We start from the raw sequence: 19465 nt of genomic DNA, 5'->3' as shown, positions 1-19465 counted from the left end.
AAAATCGCCTCTGTTCCTCATATTTGAGTATATAGTGGTGACACTTTCACTTGGGGATGCACTAGAAGGCAAGGGTCAATCCGAATACGAGCGCACACGAGGCGGGCCGGGTGTATTCCAAGTGCGCCGACTAAATAAGCCACAACTTCGGAGGGCTATATTATCACTACCACTTCTCCTATAAGTAAGTAAATATTGACATGTAATTGAAAAAAACGTACGCCAATTCAAACTTGACGGTAAAATGAGAACGTGTGCAACCTAAAGCGAAAGGCAATCGGTTGGGAAAACGTGCCGCTCGGTTTAACATTCGTCTGCCTTTGCAAGAATATCTAATTTCAAGATCTAATATGCACGTTGAATGCCGATCAGACGTTTGCAGATGAGAAATATATGCTAACAATATAAAGACAAACTTCAATCCTGCTCCTGGTGATTCTGTTCTTTGCCTATGGACATAATAATTGAGACTTGAGGAGTTTCGTATTATGTAGCTGATATCTCCTCTTTCCGGGAATTATTAATATCGTGATTGGTATTCAGCAAGCTTTTATTGCACGCACAAAATGAATTTATCGAATATTTATAATATATCGTATCTTCTAAACTGGGTTGATTTTCCAGTCGACATGAATTTGGATTTTAGATTTTTATAGTTCGCAGAATCTGTCATTGTCTATCAGTTCCGAGGTAAAATTCATCGCCAGCGACCTGAGAAACGTATAAGCACACATATTTGGCTCTGATGCGCACCCGAGTCGCACTATTCTGGACCACTGCGCCGCAGCTGTCTCCCTCTGGTGGGAGTGAAAACAAGAGCACTTCCATCGTAAGGTTACTGATATGAGCTGCCTCAATAAGTCTCGGATGCCCTTTTCTCGCTACAACGTCATGTAGCGGTATGGAGTGCAGGTAAGTTAAAAGGTGGGATGGGAATGTGAGGGAAAGCGGTAATAGGTAGCGTCATGCTCTTTCTTTCAGTCTTAAGGCGGTGGCATCTGTTACGTTCAGATGACTTGGATGCCACAGTGATCTCAATTAATGAATATTCTAAGGCGGTGCATCAATAGCGTGGAAAGTTCATTGAGAGATTTTCTATAGGCAAATTCTCAAACGTCAAATTCTCCTTCCCCCACTAAAGCAAATATGTAGAATCGTCGAGAATTAAAATAATAGCCAACAGCAAAAGGGAAACCCTCGGAAGGAAAAAATTAGTGATACTTCACTGAGATGACCTGTCTTAATCCATGCAATCTAATGAATAATAGGGCCGCCCTCTGGACTCGCTCCCTGAGGGCATTCCACTCGACGCAGGGGGTACAGGAGAGTGGGGTGGGGGCTCGCTCTAATTTCCGTCTCACGTGGACATCAATCTGCGTTCAATCCTGAGAATGAGAGCCGTCCACTGCTCGTCAAAGGGACGACTGCAGCTGAGTGCGCTGCCAACGCCCTAAAACACTTGCTGGACGCAATTCATTCAAATCCCCGACGATCTAAAAATGTCCGCACCTGGAGCTAGGTTTTCACTGAGCTTTAGAGAGGAGGACCCCAAACTGTGGAGGCTTGATAAGGAATTTCTTAAAGGACTAAATATTGCCAAAACATAAAATCAGTAACGTTACAGCAGAAAAAACTGCAGAAAGAATGACAAAATGTCTCCAAAGGATCTCTATTGCTCCCCTCGGCAGGTGCTGCTACTGGTAGAAAAAAATACTTGTCTTTGCACAGAAATGTCTCGAAAACTTTTCCCCATCAAGCAAGCAATGCATTTTTGTTGCTATTTTGCTCGCAATGCTAGTATGTTTTGGGATTCGACTTTACTTTCGTTTTCCACACACATTCCATTGAATAAAAATTTCTGTTCGACTAATATTTCTGTCCCTTAGAGCGCAATATAGCTGTCATTTCCATAGTAAATCAGATTATGCATTCAAGTACGCTCATCGAGTCCACCCGCAGCTCCAAAAATCTCCTCCTGTTGTCATCACCAACAAACCGACGCGGTTGCACCGGAAACATGGAGAAGTTGGAATCTGAACACCGCGGAAATCTACGTAGTCACAATCTCCTCCTCTTGCGCCAGAGCACCGAAGGAGACCGAAGCGCCTCATTTTATTCCCTTTGTGCGTGACCCAGTAACCCGACACCATATTGTGAAGGGAAGGGCTGTAGACAAACAGAATACTTAAAACGCTCAAATTTAGAGGGAAAATAAAAGCATTACACTTTATAAGGCTCACTATTTATATTCGCAGAGAGCAAATTTTCGGATTTGGAGAGATAGTGACATATTCAGGTGACTGATAGTAATCCGTGTCTATGCAAAGATCAGGTCTTTTTTGGCATTGAAATTTTAGCGTGGAGAATTTTTAAGGTAAAATCAAATTTTGCGTTTGGACCCTAATTGTGGGTTTAAAAAGTTACATTTTCAAAATTTAGTGAGCGTCAAACAGAGCTTAGAACCTTTTCTGATATGTTCTGCTCTAAGTTTCATCAAAATCGCACGACTCGGTGCCTCCTGAAATTAGAGATGAAAAATGACAAACGATCAATGGACCAGTCTGTATAGCGGGACCATGGGGAAGGGTGGCGGAAGGCACGAGAATAGTAAGGGAGAGAAGTGATGTTCCCGTTTGTTATTCCCATTGTTCGTTGGTTCTGTGGTGGAGGGGATATGTTTCCTCCCCCCTTCACCTAACACAAAGGGTCGATGCCTCCCTTACTCCCTCTTACATATGTATATATATATAAATATATTCTGCCACTTCCCTTCCACTTATCTCTTACCTTCACTTCACTTCCTCTCGCTAATTAATTCGTTAATTAATTCGCACTCCATTCTCGAGCGTTTTCTCCGTGGAGAAGAATTTACGGTCGTCGCGAGGAGGAAAAAGGGAAGAGCGTGTATAATGGCGGATCAGCTCAAGTGGTTGTTCAATTTCCTCAACTGCACGGGCGAATGAGCGAAAGAAAAATGTGTTTTGCGGCCGCAGGCGGTAAAAAAATGGTTGCAAGATTTTAGTAGGTATAGTTTGTTTTTCTGCCTTAGTACGTTTACCTTAAGCCGCAGTATATCACGCCCTGCTTTTGGAATATTTGTGAATATTATGAAAATTTTATATGAAATTATTATATATTAATATTAGTTGAATATTATGGAAAATTTTATGTGAAAAATTGCCAATGGCAAAAAATGTTATAAATGGTCTAGTTGATTGGTTGACAGACGATTGGTAGGGGCTACTGGAACAAGAAGCAAACTATGATAGCTCCATTGATGAGAATTAGCGCGTATCAGCTGGGATGGTATCGATGTTGCAGGATTTCTAGAATAACACTTGAAATTATTCACTCACTCTAATTTTCTATCCTTAATTAGATGTTCTTCATAGTATCGCTGAAGATCATTCAAATGTTTTTACTCTCGGGATATTCTTAGTTTTTACGGTGTTTTTTTACGTCCATAAAAATGAATAAAAGGAAAACACTTTTAATGAATCACGGTGTCTTTTTATCGCGTGTTGTGCCATCAAAGCTTTGAAATAGATTATAGTGGTCTCACTGGGTCGGGTGAGCGCACGAGTTTAATAATATCACGAAACTCAGTCGTTTTTCTAGTGACGTTGCTTATAATGGGATTTTTCCTATCTGAGACATAGCATAACACTTGGTTAGTGAGACGTGAGAGACAATAGTGGCTAATTGTGGAATCCCCATAGGTAATTCTTGCTTCTTTCAAGCGCTCCCTTTTTGAAAAAAGTTATCGCCTTTTAAAGGATTAATAGCGGGCCTAGTCCATATCCATTCAGGCAGCCAAAGAAAAAATCTTACCTTCATAATCTCCGATTTTGTTGAATTTAGCATATGTCAAACTTCAGGACAAAGTAAGTAATACGTCATTTTTATTTTTGTCCAAAAAAATTTTTGGCCCGAGATACATCCCATCGAACATGGACCCGCGGGTGCTATTTTTCACTTGTGATTTTGGACAAAATACTAAAATGCTCATATCTCAGGAATGATTCAAGATATGTTGCTAATTTCTGTTTTATTTGAAAGGTAATAATTTTGGGATTAAATCCATATCTTTGATTTGAAAATTTGTGCCCACTTTTTTTTGCTGCAATTTTTTATTTTTTTATTTTTTTTTATTAAAAAATATTTTTTCTCGAAAATGCCAATCCTAAAAATTTTTATTTTTTTTCTGTTCATCAATACCATTGAGCACTACAATCCCTGAAAAGGAGAGCTTCCACTTTTCAGTTTAACAGGTTTTATAAACAATTCAAAAAATTTCCATGCATTGCGCAAGTTTCCATTACCACATTCTCAGATCACAACACAAAATAACAATCTCTAGTCTAACTTTAATTTTTTTTATTCTTCTTAACTATGAGTAATAGGCACAAATTTCAAACATATTAATGGATTTCAAATTATATGTGCAAGTTTAAAATATACAGCTTCCAAGGCATACTTCTCTGAACTCTGCTTAGAACTGAATTTAATTCAATTGAATTCAATGAACTAAAAATTTGTTCAATGCAATCAGTATCTGCCTTTGATATTGAATGATGTCTTCCTGCTGAACCAATAGGAACTGGGGCACTCAAAATCTTCAAAACATCGCGAATTGCAAGTGAGCACTGGTGGTGGTGTTGCTGTCTTTCATCTGGATATCTATATCCAGCAGCCGGTCCATGTGGCAGCATAAAGTTTACAATTATTTCACTTAACGCACAACTGATATCTATAATCTCTGCAATCCACCAGTCACAGTCATACACACAGGCCACAAACATTCCTTTTTGTAGGTTGTGAATTTGAATATTCTCTTGGGATTTCTGAGATCTTGGTTTGACAAATGAAATTTCTTCTTTCTTGCTCTTTAAATTTCGTGCAATATAATTCGCCCGTCAATTTGAATCCAGAAATGTGTCTTCTGAATTCCTTTCACAGAGGTAATTTGGTTTGACCATTCTTTTATTTTCTGCTGGCGGAATTCTTCAACTTCTTTGGACTAAACTTTCTTAACATGGCTAACACCAATTTCTGTAGCTGACTGATTCAGGATATGTAGTTCTTCCACTGCAGTTACAAAATATGTATCACACACAACATGAGAGGCTTCTTGTTCACATGTTGTCATTTATTGATACAGTGTTAAAGCATTGAGAACTTAAAAAGTCATTTACTGGAAACGTTTTCACTTTGAAACAGACTTTTAAAATGATCACTCTTATTTCCAACCTGAAACAAGTCTGTCTTTTTGCTAGTCTTATACATATAACACTCTTTTGTGGATACGCAAATAGTCCGCACACTTCACTCTTCTATGGCCCCTAGTCAGAAGACATTTCAAGTAGTCTTTTCCACGAACACCACAACTCAGTCAGTCAGCAGAACTCTCAAAAAGTTTCACAGGTACTGTTAACCAAAAATTTCTTAACTGCTCTCTTTTTTTGCCTGTTGACAACTGAACTGTAAGTTCATGTGTCCTCCCTGTTATGTGACCGGTCAAAAATATATAATTTTCTGGTTTATTTCAGATTGTTATAGAGTGTTCTGTACATTCTTTAATTATATGGAAGGTACCACCTTGTCCATAGAGGTTTTCTGAAAGTAATTGGAAGCTTCCACATGGTTCTAGAGTGTTTTGTTAGACTCTGGAATTATTTTCAATTTTGTTGATTGTTGTAGTGTTCTATAATGATCTGTAATTATCTGGAAGCTTCATTTTGCTCTAGAACTTTAGGTTACTCTCCTGAATTATTTGGATGCTTCTAAATTGTTCTAGAAGATTCAGTTAAGTTTTTGAATCAAATTTCCAAATCATTAACGATCTTCAGCAATAATGTGGACTATTCTTGATGATTCTCAATGACATAATTCAATATCAAAGGAAGATACGGATGCCATTGAACTAATTTTTAGTTCATTGAATAGGGTAGTTTCCTACCATTAGTGTATTCTTAATATACAAATTATTTGGTAATATACAAATTATTATAGACGAATGGCAAGGGTCAACTTTATCCTCATTTGAAAAAGGCCAGATTGGCGCTCATGCGATGCCACTCCACGTGACGTCACAGGGACCTAGTTTCTATACGAGTAGATAGGAGTTTTACATTGTCTGAGGTTACCAATGCATGCATGAGGCACAGAGCTCAGGGAAACATGTCTTAATAATCACCTATTAAAACTGGCTAAGGTCGGAAAGTTTTCTTCGTTTGATAAGGTATTAATAATCCTTACTTAAGCCAAGCGCTACCAGATAGCATGGTACTATGCTACCTGCTAGCATCCTGCACCGCAACGTCACACGGACTTTTTCCCGGCATTCATATTTACCCGTTGCATTTTTGCGTGTTTGAAATTTTTCACTTTTAATTTAATCGCGAAAAATATATATCCTCATTTAAAAATCTAAAAGCGTGAAATACGTACTCCAGGAATAATATTCTTTCGATTTAGGCAATAAAAATATTAATAGGAAACCACCCTATTGTTAAATTCAGTTCTAAGCAGAGTTCAGAGAAGTATGCCTTGGAAGCTGTATATTTTAAACTTGCACATATAATTTGAAATCCATTAATATGTTTGAAATTTGTGCCTATTACTCATAGTTAAGAAGAATAAAAAAAATTAAAGTTAGACTAGAGATTGTTATTTTGTGTTGTGATCTGAGAATGTGGTAATGGAAACTTGCGCAATGCATGGAAATTTTTTGAATTGTTTATAAAACCTGTTAAACTGAAAAGTGGAAGCTCTCCTTTTCAGGGATTGTAGTGCTCAATGGTATTGATGAACAGAAAAAAAATAAAAATTTTTAGGATTGGCATTTTCGAGAAAAAATATTTTTTAATAAAAAAAAATAAAAAAATAAAAAATTGCAGCAAAAAAAAAGTGGGCACAAATTTTCAAATCAAAGATATGGATTTAATCCCAAAATTATTACCTTTCAAATAAAACAGAAATTAGCAACATATCTTGAATCATTCCTGAGATATGAGCATTTTAGTATTTTGTCCAAAATCACAAGTGAAAAATAGCACCCGCGGGTCCATGTTCGATGGGATGTATCTCGGGCCAAAAATTTTTTTGGACAAAAATAAAAATGACGTATTACTTACTTTGTCCTGAAGTTTGACATATGCTAAATTCAACAAAATCGGAGACTATGAAGGTAACCCCCCTGCCTGAATCGATATGGACTGGGCCAGCGTTAATATTTCTCGAATCCGTCCTCTGTAGAATAGGCGGCTGAGTGAATAGTCTATTTTTGGCACGGTCGTCTGGAAAATACCACACAATGATAGAGCCTAAACAATTTCTGGGATGGCGGCGAGTGTGAAGTAGGTGTCGTGTGGTTCGTGGCAAGCGCGATGCGTATCGCCATCGCGCCATGGTGTTCTCTCTTTCTCAGCTTTGGTGCGCTCCTAGTTCCCTCATCCAGGTCACTCTTTCGATCGTCCATTGTATTCGATGTTTGTTGTTTGATTGTCTACTCTTATGTCAGCCTTTCAGTTTCCCTTCTACGAAAATCAGAGCTTTCCATGGTAACGTCAGTTATTTGGGGTGCGTGATATGGGGTGGGCACTAGGCTGTTCATCCGTCCCAACGGTCCCGGGATCGATTCCTTTGTGAGAATTTTGGACACCTCATCCAGATATCTCAAGCGAGTGTGAAATTCACTCGCCTAAGGCTTAGTCCGGGGTGAGCTCTAGCCTCACCGCCAACTTCAATTGGGGATGGGAGGTGAATGCCTGTTTGTGGAAAAAGTGTGCGAACATTTGTTGTATCGGAGGAGCATTAGTTTAAAGGTGAAAAGGGAGTTGAAAAAAAGCGTACTGGACGACATTCCTCCGGAGAACTAAACGCGAATTGCCGCTCACTCGCCATGAGAATTTATCAGAGTCGGTGATGTGCCACTCCGGAATTACATGTTACAGAAATAGATATTTTCCTATTTCAAAATTATTTTACTTTGGAGATTCCAGGAATATTAAAATAATAGTGAGATTTAAACATTTCCTCCACGCTTGATAACTTTAAAATTAAAAATGTCGATTCCATTCGCATATATATTATAGTAATTTTAATTTTCACCTTCAGATGTCCTCATGCATAATTCAACGTTTGAATTAATTTGATGCGCAAGAAAAGCGCATGAAACAAACGCATGTGACACTGCGCGTTCCAAAGCGTTTCAAAAATGTCCAGAATCGATCTAACCCCTCGACTCTAATTTTCCCGTTAACTTCACCATATCAATATTTTTTTTATTTGAACATCGCCATGGACATATGGTTTCTGGATTCTCACGCGAAGATTAATGTTTCGTTTATAGATGCGGCCTAGTGCTGGAGACTACTCCCTCAATTGCTCGTCTGAAGCGTTGTGGTCGAGGCCAATGAGTCACTTGTGGTGCGTGGAATGACCGATTCATTGCCGCTGCTCTGTTTGCTTCGGCTGTTAGCGGTTCTAGGCAGGCTTTGCTCTTGCCGTGTGCATTTGCCGTGTGCGTGATGATGGTGGAGACGGCAGCCGCTAGTTTGCTTGCATCTTGTGTTCGCGTGTCCAAGATAAGTCCTCGCGAAGTGCAAATATTTTCTTGGCGCACCTAACGGTGGCCTGTTTGTCTTTATGGGTCCTAAGAGCATCTCGTTGAAGAGCAGCTGTGTCTCATGTTAGAGGGCGGGTGAGAAGCTCAAGGAAAGCGGAAACCTTTGAAATGGCGTTTGTCGCTGCCTCTCCCGACGCTCTGCATTACTCCTCAGTCCATCCGTCCTCCAGAACATTGATTTATGTTGCTCCTATGGATCGATTTTTTAAAAATGTCCTCTACGTTGCAACGAGTGCAGAGAAATCCCATTATTCTTCGCATTCATATGGAGGGAGTGTTTTCATTCGCAAGGAGTTTCATTAAAAAGTCATTAGTCTGTTCTGTTCTGTCACGAATTAAAATTTTAGTTAATAGCCCTAATCACAGCTTATATCTCCGTAAAATTCGGGTCACTCGGCTATCAGCGACTCTAAACACTGTCTATTACTCTAGTGGTGACTTAAGTATTTTCATCTAAATACGCAGTGAGAGAAAACATGTCAAATAACAGAAGAATTCTCCATTTGTAACATTCGTGGCGTTGCCATTGAGTAACAGCGCTGAAATGGTGTGAGAACCTCTAAAGCCATGGAACCTGTCCAGATGAAGTTTTGTGAAATCCAGTTTGTTTTGAATTAATATTATTGATTAAAATATTATCTGTCAGGTGAGAAATAATCATGCAGGCTTTCTGTAAGTGGCATGACTTCAGAGAATTACCTATATGATATCTTGTGTTTGGTCGAACGTCGCCGTGAAACTATTCCGAAACTCCCTCTTTGTTTAGCGGTATCTAGTCGCATATTTTGTGCCAATGACCGATGGGCCACATCCTTAGTTCTGTCGTGATCATCATCAGATTTAAATATATTTTGAATCCGGAGATTCTTTTAAAAATGTACGCATGTAGCAAGTTTAAAACTGTTCGTGAGTCCATTCATCGGCCCGCCCTTATTAAGTGAAAAGGTGATTTGAAAAAAGTACTGGCTGAGGAATAAGAAGGAAAAGACCGCCAAAATTAAAATAACATCTCAAGTTTGATTTTGTGCGTTCGAGGCGTGCACCACTTGAACGAAGGACATCTTTGAGAGCGACACGCCATATTAGACCCTCAGTTCATTTTCCAGGTCCGACGGATAAATTAAGAACGTTATTTTGCTGACAGGATTTTGATAGAGATTCGCTTCTCCTCCGAACAATAAAGGACTCCAATGACTGATATAGTATGTGTAGTATATATTGGTATAATGAATGAATTATAGGCGGAACTTCGTGCGCGTATTTACTTTTTTTAAAACGACGGCTTTTGGTGTTCTAACACCCCCCGCCACTCGTCCATTGAGGTGGCTTGCATTGCCATGGGAAGAATGTCGTCGTATTCGTCTGAATCACTTTTTGGAAAAATTGATAAAAAATGAAAACATACAACAAAGAGACTATTAAATTTCTCAATTTAGGAATAAAATTCATAGCATTAGCTTTTTATATCCTTTCTCAAATTTGAAATTAACTACATCATCAATTACAGTTTAATGTTAAAGTACAAAAATAAATCAAAAATCGTGAAGAAATGAAAATATACAGCTAAGGAAAATATTCTACACTCAACATAACATACATACAAAAATGGAATGTACAGCATTGAAAATGACAATTAGTTTGGGCTATTTAGCAATAGGCATAATTTGTTTTATGAAATTGTGCAGGGATGAATGAAGAGTCTTTGATTAGTTTGGAAAGGTTGTTTCATGTTTGTGAGGTAGCGACAGTAAATGATTTCTGGAAGGTTGTGGATGCAATAAGAGAGGTGGGTTGAGCTATGGGAGCAAACATCAGGCAAATTTTTTCTCTTGGGAAGAAGCCAATGATGTACTGTGGTTAATTGTTTTTAAGTATGGAATATATGAGACAGGCCAATTTAAGTTTTCATCTTGTTTTGATGCCCATCCAGGAGAGATTGTTAAAGTTAGGCGTTGTATTTTCATCTTTATGCAAGTTATATATGATTTTTACTGAAGAATTCCTCAAACGTTGAAGCTTAACGTAAAGTCATGCCATTATATCATAGAATACCTGGCAGCAGTAGTCAAGGCGTGGAAAAATTAATGAGGAGATAAGTTCACTCCGTACATGGATGGGCAAAAGAGTTATATGGAGTTTCAATCGATGGAGGGGAGCGTTGGCTTTATTTAAAACACACAAAATGACCTATTTCCAAGACAGAGTATTGCTTAAGATAGATTGATTGCTTAGATAGATTGGAGTAAGGTATAGAAATTTCTTGGAATTCAATCATTGGCATGTCGACAGTATTTAGTCTAGAGGCTAAAAAATCCCTAGAGACGCCAATTGTCATTGATTTTGTTTTATTCCTGTTTATTTTCAAAACGTTGTCTTATGCCCATGACACAATAGCAAGTACATAATCATTTATTAATTCTGATAGTCTCTAGGAAATCGTGCGGGTGACAGTGTACATAAATGTGGAGATCATCAGCGTACATAATATATTTACAGTTTTTAATGCATGGATAGAAGTCTGCCACGCACAACGAAGACGGCAATGGCCCGAGGACTGACCCTTGAGGTACTTCACTATAGATTGACGCCCATCAGACAAGTTACCATTGGAGTTTTTTGACTGGCGTCGTCCATTCGGGTATGAAGAAAACAGTTTGAGTAGGGAAAACTATCTGAGGGAATTTTTTGGAAGAAATGTGATTTTGGATATGATTAAGCGCCACTATTCCAGTAATTCGTTTTCGGAATTTTTTGGAACGTCGAATCACTTGAATGAATTAGTGATGACGAGCAACGATTTCATTGAATGTCGACTCTGCTCGCTGTTCGAGAAATGGAGTTGATTCGCAAGGTTTCTCTCCTCCCATCGCGTTTGCATTTTTCCCCATCAATCTCACTTGGAGACCCAAAAAATCAGTTACGTTGCTCACGAGACGGGAACGTAATTTGTTAAACATGCACACGATATTAAAGTAGAGAAGAAAGCAATTATAGGAGTTATCTCGCAATCCGATTTTTTGGGTAAAAATACAAAGTGCGCTCTGCAATCCCATCATGAACTTTCCGGTTGACGCGATTCGAGATGTAATTTAAGCGATTTCCTCTCTGATTTCTGCAATTATTGCTCCAATTTTTTTCATTGTCGAATTGATTCCTATTCGAGATTGGATGCCCGGTTCCTTTTTCCTGAGCCTGTGTTGCGTTGGTTTATGCCTCTCATTTTTGCTTTCTTTTCAAATTTTACTCCAGAATTTAGCTGAAATAGGATCTGATCATTTTCTTCATTGTGACTTACCATTCTGACTGGATAATTTATTATCTATTCGGCGAGGCATGGAATCATTGTCAGATTAATTCATATCGATGGAAAATAATGGAATGCGGCGTGCATCTGTGGTGTATTTTGCCAAAGTTGTTTTCGTTCTCAGTGGAAGTATTGGAAAACGGAATTGGTAAAAAGAGTTTTTCTTGTCATTAGATTCGTTCGTTTAGCTAGCAGAAGGTGTTATACTTTTCAGATGGCTTCTTTCTTCCTTGTTCGTACTTACCTAATGGGCTCATTAACCTTTTTCGAGGCACTGGTGGCCCATTGTGATTTCTTCTTATGTTCTACCCCTCGCATTCTAATGGAGACGACGATTCCTCGCCCCTAACCCTCAGGGAGATAAGTGGATGACGTCACTAACGAATGTGGAGGGGGTTCACCTCACCTCAGCTACTTCTCGACTTCGCGCATCGGCCTCGATTCGTCCCTTGTTGTTTTCTCGTTTGTGTTTTTTTATTATTATTTTTAACCCACGGGAGAATGGCTGGATGAGGAAGATGTTTTTCAGAAGGGGCCCAAGGCCGAAAAAAATAAAACCACCAAAGCAAATGTAAGCGTGAAAAAACTCCAACCCTCAGCTACCAACGTCATAAATAAGACACCAGATGCTGGCAGGTCTTCGAGGTTCCGAGAACTATTGAATGACAATGTCTGGACGGTCCAAGCCTTCACTATCATTGCCACGATGAAAGAGAAAGGAAAAGATGAGGCAGAAGATCAGATGATAATGAACCACAGAGAACAGCATTCAGCGTCCCCATATAGAACACACAATCGCTAAGAAAGCTCATAAATCGCAGTGTAAGTGGAAGACTATCTTCCATGAGCGTCCACCAGACGCCGCTCCTAGAGGAAGCATCCTGGCATCAGCTGGAAACAATATTCTTAAAAAATTCGAGCGCACAAACAGAGGCAATTAAGAGGCACATAACGAAATCAGGCAGATATGTCTCACATATATACTCACTGAAAGTACATATTTGGAAGGTTAAGAGATAGGAATACCTAATGAAAATTTCGAACGCATACGGTATGTCATACACGCTTGAGGCGTGGCATTCAGAAGACGCAGACGTTGGTTCGCGCACGCTGAGGGAACGACCACGGGCATTTAAAGTCACGCTTGAGGGGTTAAATAGCAATAATAGTACTCCCTCGTTTGTTCCGGCGAAAAAAATACCGGTATGCTGGTACATTCGTAATTGATAAAATTTGTTAATAAGTTGAAAATAAACGTTCGTATTAATCTATTATAATCATGCGGTATATCCGAAAATTAGATTATTATACAAGACGATTACACTGGAAAAGTCATTCACCGGCATTTATGCGAAAACCCATCGGAAAACTTCATCGGAGGTTCGATAATCTAATTGTGGAACGGTGATAGCGATGTAGTTGTCAAAGGCAACGTTATACAAACGATTTCGGGGCATACGTTTTAATTTTTGGTGTTTTTCCAGCAAATGATATATTGAAGTTCTCTCAGACACTAGCACTGTCAGCAGAACGTCTTCTTATTCAAACACCCGACGGTGTCAATCCGACACAAACTTTGGCTACTTATACAAAAACCAATCACTTGGTGCCCGAGAAAGCTTTTGTCATTTTAATTTCTACTGTATTTATGTGTGTAAAAATGTTTTTACACCTGTCTCATGAAAAGACATAGTAGTATATACTAGGGATGAGTCGATTCAAAATGTCGATTTTCGATTCCACCGATTCTCGGGCACGGAATCGGAATCGAGAATCGATCGCCTAAAGTCGATTCCGATTCCATCGATTCCAGGAAGATAAATGTTTTGAGCATAGACTATATAGCTTGGGGCAAAAAGGCCGCCACACACATAAGCGGCCGCGGTGTCAGCCTTGCCGACGCGGATGATACGCCCGACACGCGGGTGCTGCGACGAACATGCCTTTGCGGCCTCGGAAAACGGAAAATGTTGACAAGAGCGACAAACTCTGAAATGACGCATGTTCATGAGCAGCTCTCAGAAAAAAAATGGAAAACACAGGATCGGGAAGCAATGCATGCGTTTTTCGTTCTACTATTATGCGCTGGTCAAATCAAATTATTGCGATTATGAACCACCATCGGCGAATTCATGAGGACCACCAATTTTAACGTATTAAGAGATCGAAATATATATTTTTTTATTTTCGAATGATACTTGAAGTCTGATGATAATCTAAACGTGTAGAGAGCGAGTTTGCCTGTGAAACAAAATTCTGATAAATACGCGTAGGGAGTGGGTTTTTTATATAACTTTTTTCATAGACTATCACGCGTCTGCGTCAATAATAAATATTTAGACACATTCCCGTTTGCATAGCCCAGTTTCATCAATGTAACCCTTGAGAAAGTTGATACTTCCTTGGCATAAGCCGCCGCGGACTCGACAGGTTGCGTTCGGCCGCCACCGCGCACCCGCCGGGCTGCTCTGGTATGTATGGACGCAATGACCGCTACATTATTGTTTAGCCACCGCGGCCAAACGACAATGTAGCCACCGCGGCCGACCGACAATGTAGCCACCGCGGCCGAACGACAATGTAGCCACCGCGACTATACGGCAATGTAGCCACCGCGGCCACTCAGGTGTGGAGTGGCCTTAACGGTTATATCTGAACGAAAGACAACCGGAAGAACTGCTGTCCTGCGCAAGTCATTGCAAGTGCTGCTGCTTGATAATCCAGTGCTCTTTTTGTGAACAATGTCCTCTTTCGTGTGGAAGCATTTTCAAATAGATTCGAATGACAAATTTGCAAAGTGTTCTTTGTGTAGTACTCTTATTTCAAGAGGTGGGAGCAGCAAAACAACAACACCTGAAAAAGGTGCATCATATAAATTCAGGAGCAAATGTATCCACCAAGACGAAGACCTCAGCCTTTGGAGCCCCCCCAGGAAAGCCATGCTCAGATTCTGGGCCTTCTAAAATTGTGTCATTTTTTTAGCCCGAGCGTTCAATTAAGTCTGTCTCATTGGATAACCTAGCTAGTTGCGATGAATTACCAGTGTCTGCTACTGAACCATCAAAGGAAGTTTCTACAGGCATGGAAATGAAAAACATCTTTTATGATCAGCTTATTGATGAGACAGATACCGATGTCCCATCAGAAGGTGTAGATATAGAATCACCAAATTCTGATTAACTTCTTTCAGCTTATTCAACCATTGAACATATTGATAGGGCATCTTTTAATTCAGATATGTCAGTCACTGTCTCAAATCCACAAGAAACACCACATCGCTCTTATCCAAAAAGTATTAATGTATGGACCAAGAAGAAGCAGCCAACATTGGATAATCTCTTCGACAGAGTGACTAAATTCAAAAGTAGTGATTCTAGAGCCAAAAAATTAAAAAACTAATTTGTGAGATGATGTGTCTTGATTTGCAGCCACTGTCAGTTGTGGATAATAAAGGATTCAGAAAATTGATAAACCATCTAGAGCCAAGGTACGAGATACACCATACCATCACGCAAAACATTTTCAAATAAAGTTATTGCTGATATGTACAGTGAGGTGCACCAAAATGTTAAGGAGGAGTTGCATTTGGCCAGATACGTGGCTATTACAACAGATATGTGGACATCTATTGCAAATGAGGACTATATGGCTGTTACAGCACACTTCTATTCTGGAGCAAAGTATGCCCTGAAAATGACTCACCGGTGCCTGGAAGTAGTGCCTTTTACTGAAGTATCCCATACTGCTGTCAACCTCAAGAGTTTCTTATTGAAAGTTTTCAGTGACTGGAGCATATCCTCCAAAGTTGTTGCTATCATAAGGGACAATGGAGCAGACATAACCGCAGCTCTGAACCGATCACAGTTTGAAGCAATATCATGTGTAGCACACACTCTGCAACTGGTAATTAAAGATGGCTTGATGAACAACAAAAAAATTACGACTCTACTGAAGAAAACAAAGAAACTTGTGGGAAGTTTCAAACATTCTGCAAAAAACTCAAAGTTATTAAAATCCTGTCAAACTCAACTAAGACTGCCGCAGCATAGGATGATACAGGATGAACCAACCCGCTGGAATAGCTCCCTCCACATGCTTCGGAGAGTAATTGAGCAGAAAGAAGCGATAATTTTAGTTTCGAGTAAGAGTGACATCAAACTTTCTGTGGACATGGTTTCTGATGATTGGATGACAATGCAATATGCTGTAAGCATTCTTGAGATTTTTGAGCAGGCAACTCTTCAAGTGAGCAAATCATCTTCAACTGTTTCCGAGGTAGGTTTATTGTAAATTACTATTTGTTACCACCACCATTTGTTTGCATGTTACCATTGTTTTAGTTTAATTTAGGTTCTCAAGCTTGAGCTGCAAATTAAATATTATTAATCAGATTTGTTGATTCATATAGCCTAGTGGCTATTATTTTACAAGGTATCTCAATCCAACTACTGTACTAACATATTTATTAGTGGATATTACAATTTTCTTATGCTTTTTTTCAATAGACTTCCTTAAAACAACATTTTTTAATTTGATTCATGCTTCATGCTAGCTAAACATTTTGCTTCATGGGCAGTAAAGATAGTAAATTGTATAGGCTAAAGGTGACCAGAAAACGAGAGGGTATGGGGCATAAATGAATCTGAAAGTGACTAAGCATTTTATACTACATAATTTAAGGAAAGAGACAGGATGATTTTTATATCATTTTCCTCAGGTGATTCCACTTATACATACAATAAAAATGTTGTGGAGAACTCGAATTGCCAAGGTTCTGGACTTCAAGGACTGAAGAATGATTTGATATCATCCCTGAAACTCCGCTACCCTAATGTGGAAGCAAATTTGACCTATGCTTGTGCAACAATATTGGATCCTGGCTTCAAAGCTACACCTTTTCAAAACTCTGATGCTATTGAAGCCGCAAAGGTGAAAATAATCAAAGAAATGGTGGCCTTGACACAGACGGATTCAACTTCACGTAATGAACCAGCAGTTGAAAATGCAACTTCCACCTTAGAATCTCCTGGTGATAAGTCTTATAAGGGGCTGTGGTCCCATTACAAAGACTACTTTTGCAAAAGTGTTGATAAAGTTGATTGTAGTGCTTCTTCTTGCGAAAATGAACTGTTGCAGTACCTAGGAGAAAAAACCTTGATCCCAAAGACGGTGAAAAAGTTTCCTATTATTGGGCTAACAGTGTCTTTCTGAGACTTAAAAATATTGCATTCAAGTATCTGCACTGTGTTTAGTGAAAGACTATTCAGTACAGCAGGGAATATATGCGATGCAAAAAGAAATAGACTCGATCCTGACAGAGTAAAAATGCTTGTTTTCCTAAATAAAAATATTGAATAGATTGTCATTTTGACTCTCACGTGTAACAGGTTTTACATTTGTATTTTTTTATAGTGTATATGGGTGAGCATCCTTAAGTATATCACTTTATTGGTTAAATAAAAAAATACTAATTTAATGCATAATACATTGTGTAAAACATCAGAACAGCATAAGTAATGCTGGATAGTCATTTAAATTTAATTACATAGTGCACGGTACATTATTAACTACACAATGCTTGTCTAGGACAGTCAGTGTTTATGATTTTATTTAACCTGAGGATATATTGCTATCATAATATTTTGTTATTTTTAGTAAATGTACTTATTGGGCCACTTAATTGTTTTGTTATTTTATTCCATTCAATTCTTAAATTTTAATGACAGCAATGCTACAGTTAAATCAATATCCCAGCTATTAGAAGGAATGAGAATCGATGGAATCGGAATCGAGAATCGGGAATCGACTTGAAGGAATCGGAATTGGTATCGGAATCGAAAAAAAGTGGAATCTTTTTGTGGAATTTCTGTTTAGTTTTGAAAAATATATACATTTTACAGCTCAATAACATAGATTTTCTTGCCTTCTGTTGCTAAAAAAAATATTTTATGGCCATAGTGATAAACAGTCAAAACAGTCAAGCAAATAGCCATAGTCAAAACACGTGATTATTGTGAACTGAATATTTGACTGCAATTATTGTAAAATTACTTACCAAGTCATATTCAATTCGAATATTTTCATTTATAATTGATTATTCAAGGTCATTTAACATACTATCAGAAAAAATCTAAATCGTGCAATCAAATCTTCATGAATACTGTAAATAATGCCGTCATTGTTAATACTTATGTTCTTTAAGATTAATTTCGCTTGTAATATTATCAACGCTCCATTACTTAAGTAGTTAGCTGATTGATAAAACATAAAATGGCAGAGCTGTCGAAGTACATCCATACTAGTACCGGTATTTCTAGTATCGATAAGGTAGTACCGCTTTTAAATACTGCCAAGTACTACCGAAGTTTTAAAACATTGTTCTCGGTACTACCTATAGGTATTTTTTCCCCGACCTCTGGGAGAGACCCTATTGTTTTTCCGCCGTGCTGTCGAATGTGATTTGATTCTGGGGAAGTAGAAAATGGAACAACCGACTAGTTACGTGAAGTGCAGATATCGGAGAGTAACCGGCTAAAGAAAAGGGAATATTACCCTCGAAATCCATAGTAAATGTGATATACATTATTGCAAAGGGCCCAAAGAAGGAGAGGAAAACTTGTTCCCTCATTTCATCAGTTGCGGCTTATGGGAGGATATCGCTTATGCTAACCGTCTCTTATCTAGTCAGTCCCCTATTTTTTATTATATATAATGTCACTAACAATCTTGCGGAGTTCTTCAACTCTAACGTGGCAAAGTACATAGAGAGTAAATTTATGTCTAACGGGTCCTACGAAAGTAGGTGCGCCATTGAATCATTAGCTTCCAATATGAAAGCAATGTACATTTTTCACAAAGAACTTATGGATAAGAGCCGAGGAGAATTTACAAAAAAATGTTTCCTCAGAAAGGGATAAGGAATATATAAGGAAAAGGCGTCTGGACTTACCTGCAACATCCAAAAATAAACGTCATCGAATAGAGGGATCAGACAATCATTATGGACTCATTCGTGATGTTCAAAGTGACGTAACATTGGCCAACCACGATTCAATGAGTGCTTTCCTTTCATCAGTAAAAATGAAACAAAGGTGGCGTGAAAATTAAGAGAAGGAAACTGAAGATCAAATGCTCACTGGGACGTAGCGATCAGAAAGGTGGAAGAGGTTCAAGCCTCTTCCTTTAGTCGTATGTGTAATCTTAGGAAATCAAATATCAAAATTGGCTGACGATGGTTTGCTTCCTTCCTTCAGAGGAAACTAGGCAACCAATAGGGTAGTTTCCTTCATCAAAGAAAACGAAATGCAATGATTGCGATTCCTTACCCACCATTAGTGTATTCATAATATACAAATTATTCGGTTTTAGAAATACCGGTTTAGACGAGTGGCAAGGGTCAATTTTATCCTCATTTGAAAAAGGCCGGATTGGCGCCCATGTGATGCCACTCCACGTGACGTCACAGCGACCTAGTTTCTATACGAGTAGATAGGAGTTTTACATCCTTTGAGATTACTAATGCATGCATGAGG

At 38.7% G+C, this 19465-nt stretch overlaps 1 protein-coding gene across 1 annotated transcript; it reads left to right on the top strand.

The window, feature by feature from the left end:
* Window positions 1-15476: 15476 nt before the first annotated feature.
* LOC124157072 (zinc finger BED domain-containing protein 4-like) lies at window positions 15477-17144 on the top strand. The gene is made up of 2 exons (XM_046531543.1): window positions 15477-16208; window positions 16614-17144. Exons 1-2 carry the CDS (start codon window positions 15477-15479, stop codon window positions 17142-17144), a joined length of 1263 nt encoding a protein of 420 aa, XP_046387499.1.
* The last annotated feature ends 2321 nt before the right edge of the window (window positions 17145-19465 follow it).

Source organism: Ischnura elegans, chromosome 4 (genome assembly GCF_921293095.1).
Source record: "Ischnura elegans chromosome 4, ioIscEleg1.1, whole genome shotgun sequence".
Taxonomy (NCBI): Eukaryota; Metazoa; Arthropoda; class Insecta; order Odonata; family Coenagrionidae; genus Ischnura; species Ischnura elegans.
This window is presented reverse-complemented; position numbering and strand designations above follow the sequence as displayed.